Raw genomic sequence first — 1,262 nt, 5'->3', positions numbered from 1 at the left:
TGAAAATGAGCAGAATATGGGCGCTTTAATATCAAAAAATTACGCACTAAAGCTTTAAATATTCTTAATTGGTCTGTCTGACTAATCAGCACAGGGAAAAAAAGGAAATGTTATGCCTAAATTATTAATGGTGTATTGTATTCTACTTTGATACCAAAATAATAGTTCATGTATAACAATCTATGCACCTGTCATAGTCCTGGATGACATTACCCACTGCCCAGATAGCTGCCAGGTATTCATTATAGCCCTGAGGGTTGATGTGATGGAGGGACTGGGGGGTGCCGGGATCCCCGTTGGAGCCTGTGAAATCAATGGCAATCTGGCCAGGATAAAAAAAGTAGAATATCATTTAAGATAATGCTTTGACAACATTATTATAAATGCTTCCTGAACATATATCTACTGTAATAAAAAATAAAAACATCAACATGTAAATAGTAGAGATAGTATTGTTGTTTCTTCAAAGATTCATTAAAAAAAAAAAGACACAAAAATCACAAAAATGTGTGGTACTCACAGTGAAGTTAATCTGACAGCCGCCCATTATGTAATCCAGAAAGGTATATTCCTTCACTATCTGAAAAGAGGTATTGGTGACAGGAAAATACTTATTTATTTTAAGATAAAAACACATCTGTATACAATATTTTAGATAATTTACTGGTGTAAAAAATCCCAGGTCAACTGGCGAGATGGACGGCGACCGGAAACACCAACAGCTACAGTGAGTTGTTAAAACCTTTCTTTTTAAAACTCTGTGTACACAAATGTTCTCAATGCTGGAGTTCATGTGTAGAGCCCCTGGTGACGCTTGGAGCAAAGTCTCATGTTGTGTCGAGCCTTCTTAGTGTTTTAAAAATAGTGATTTTGATGCTATCATTGGTATATTCACAAAAAGCCCCTAGGTTGCATTTAGCGAGAGTTACTCTTTAAGTCATCTGAACATCCCAAGATCTTTTAACTGACTTCCTGCGGAGCATGCATGTACTGAACAAAGAAAACAAATACAGAAATACAAATGAAACCACAGTACCTTGCATTTTTTTACAACGATGACACCAGAGTTTTTGTATCCTTTCTTCTTTGCTTTCTTCTTACTATTGATGCATTCAAACTCGGCCTGGGAGGAGCACAGACACACCACACAACTGTCAGACACAACTACTTTAGCTTGGAGAGAATCCCTTTTTGGTGTCGTTTATGCATCAGCAAAAATTTTTAAAACTGACGAGAGAGAGAGAGAGAGAGAGAGAGAGAGA

At 36.8% G+C, this 1,262-nt stretch overlaps 1 protein-coding gene across 2 annotated transcripts in view; it reads right to left on the bottom strand.

The window, feature by feature from the left end:
- LOC116672313 (copine-3) overlaps positions 1–1,262 on the bottom strand; it is a 15,204-nt gene that overhangs the window by 7,148 nt on the left and 6,794 nt on the right. For both annotated transcript variants that reach the window (XM_032504070.1, XM_032504069.1), the window contains exons 9-11: positions 1,037–1,123; positions 521–580; positions 189–322 (exon numbers count right to left, since the gene is read on the bottom strand). In XM_032504070.1, the coding sequence (XP_032359961.1) occupies positions 189–322; positions 521–580; positions 1,037–1,123 (281 nt within the window). The remainder of the gene's footprint in view (positions 1–188; positions 323–520; positions 581–1,036; positions 1,124–1,262) is intronic.

The sequence above is a fragment of the Etheostoma spectabile genome, chromosome 22 (assembly GCF_008692095.1).
Source record: "Etheostoma spectabile isolate EspeVRDwgs_2016 chromosome 22, UIUC_Espe_1.0, whole genome shotgun sequence".
Classification (NCBI taxonomy): domain Eukaryota; kingdom Metazoa; phylum Chordata; class Actinopteri; order Perciformes; family Percidae; genus Etheostoma; species Etheostoma spectabile.
Note: the sequence above shows the minus strand (reverse complement) of the source record. Positions and strands in the feature narration are given on the sequence as shown.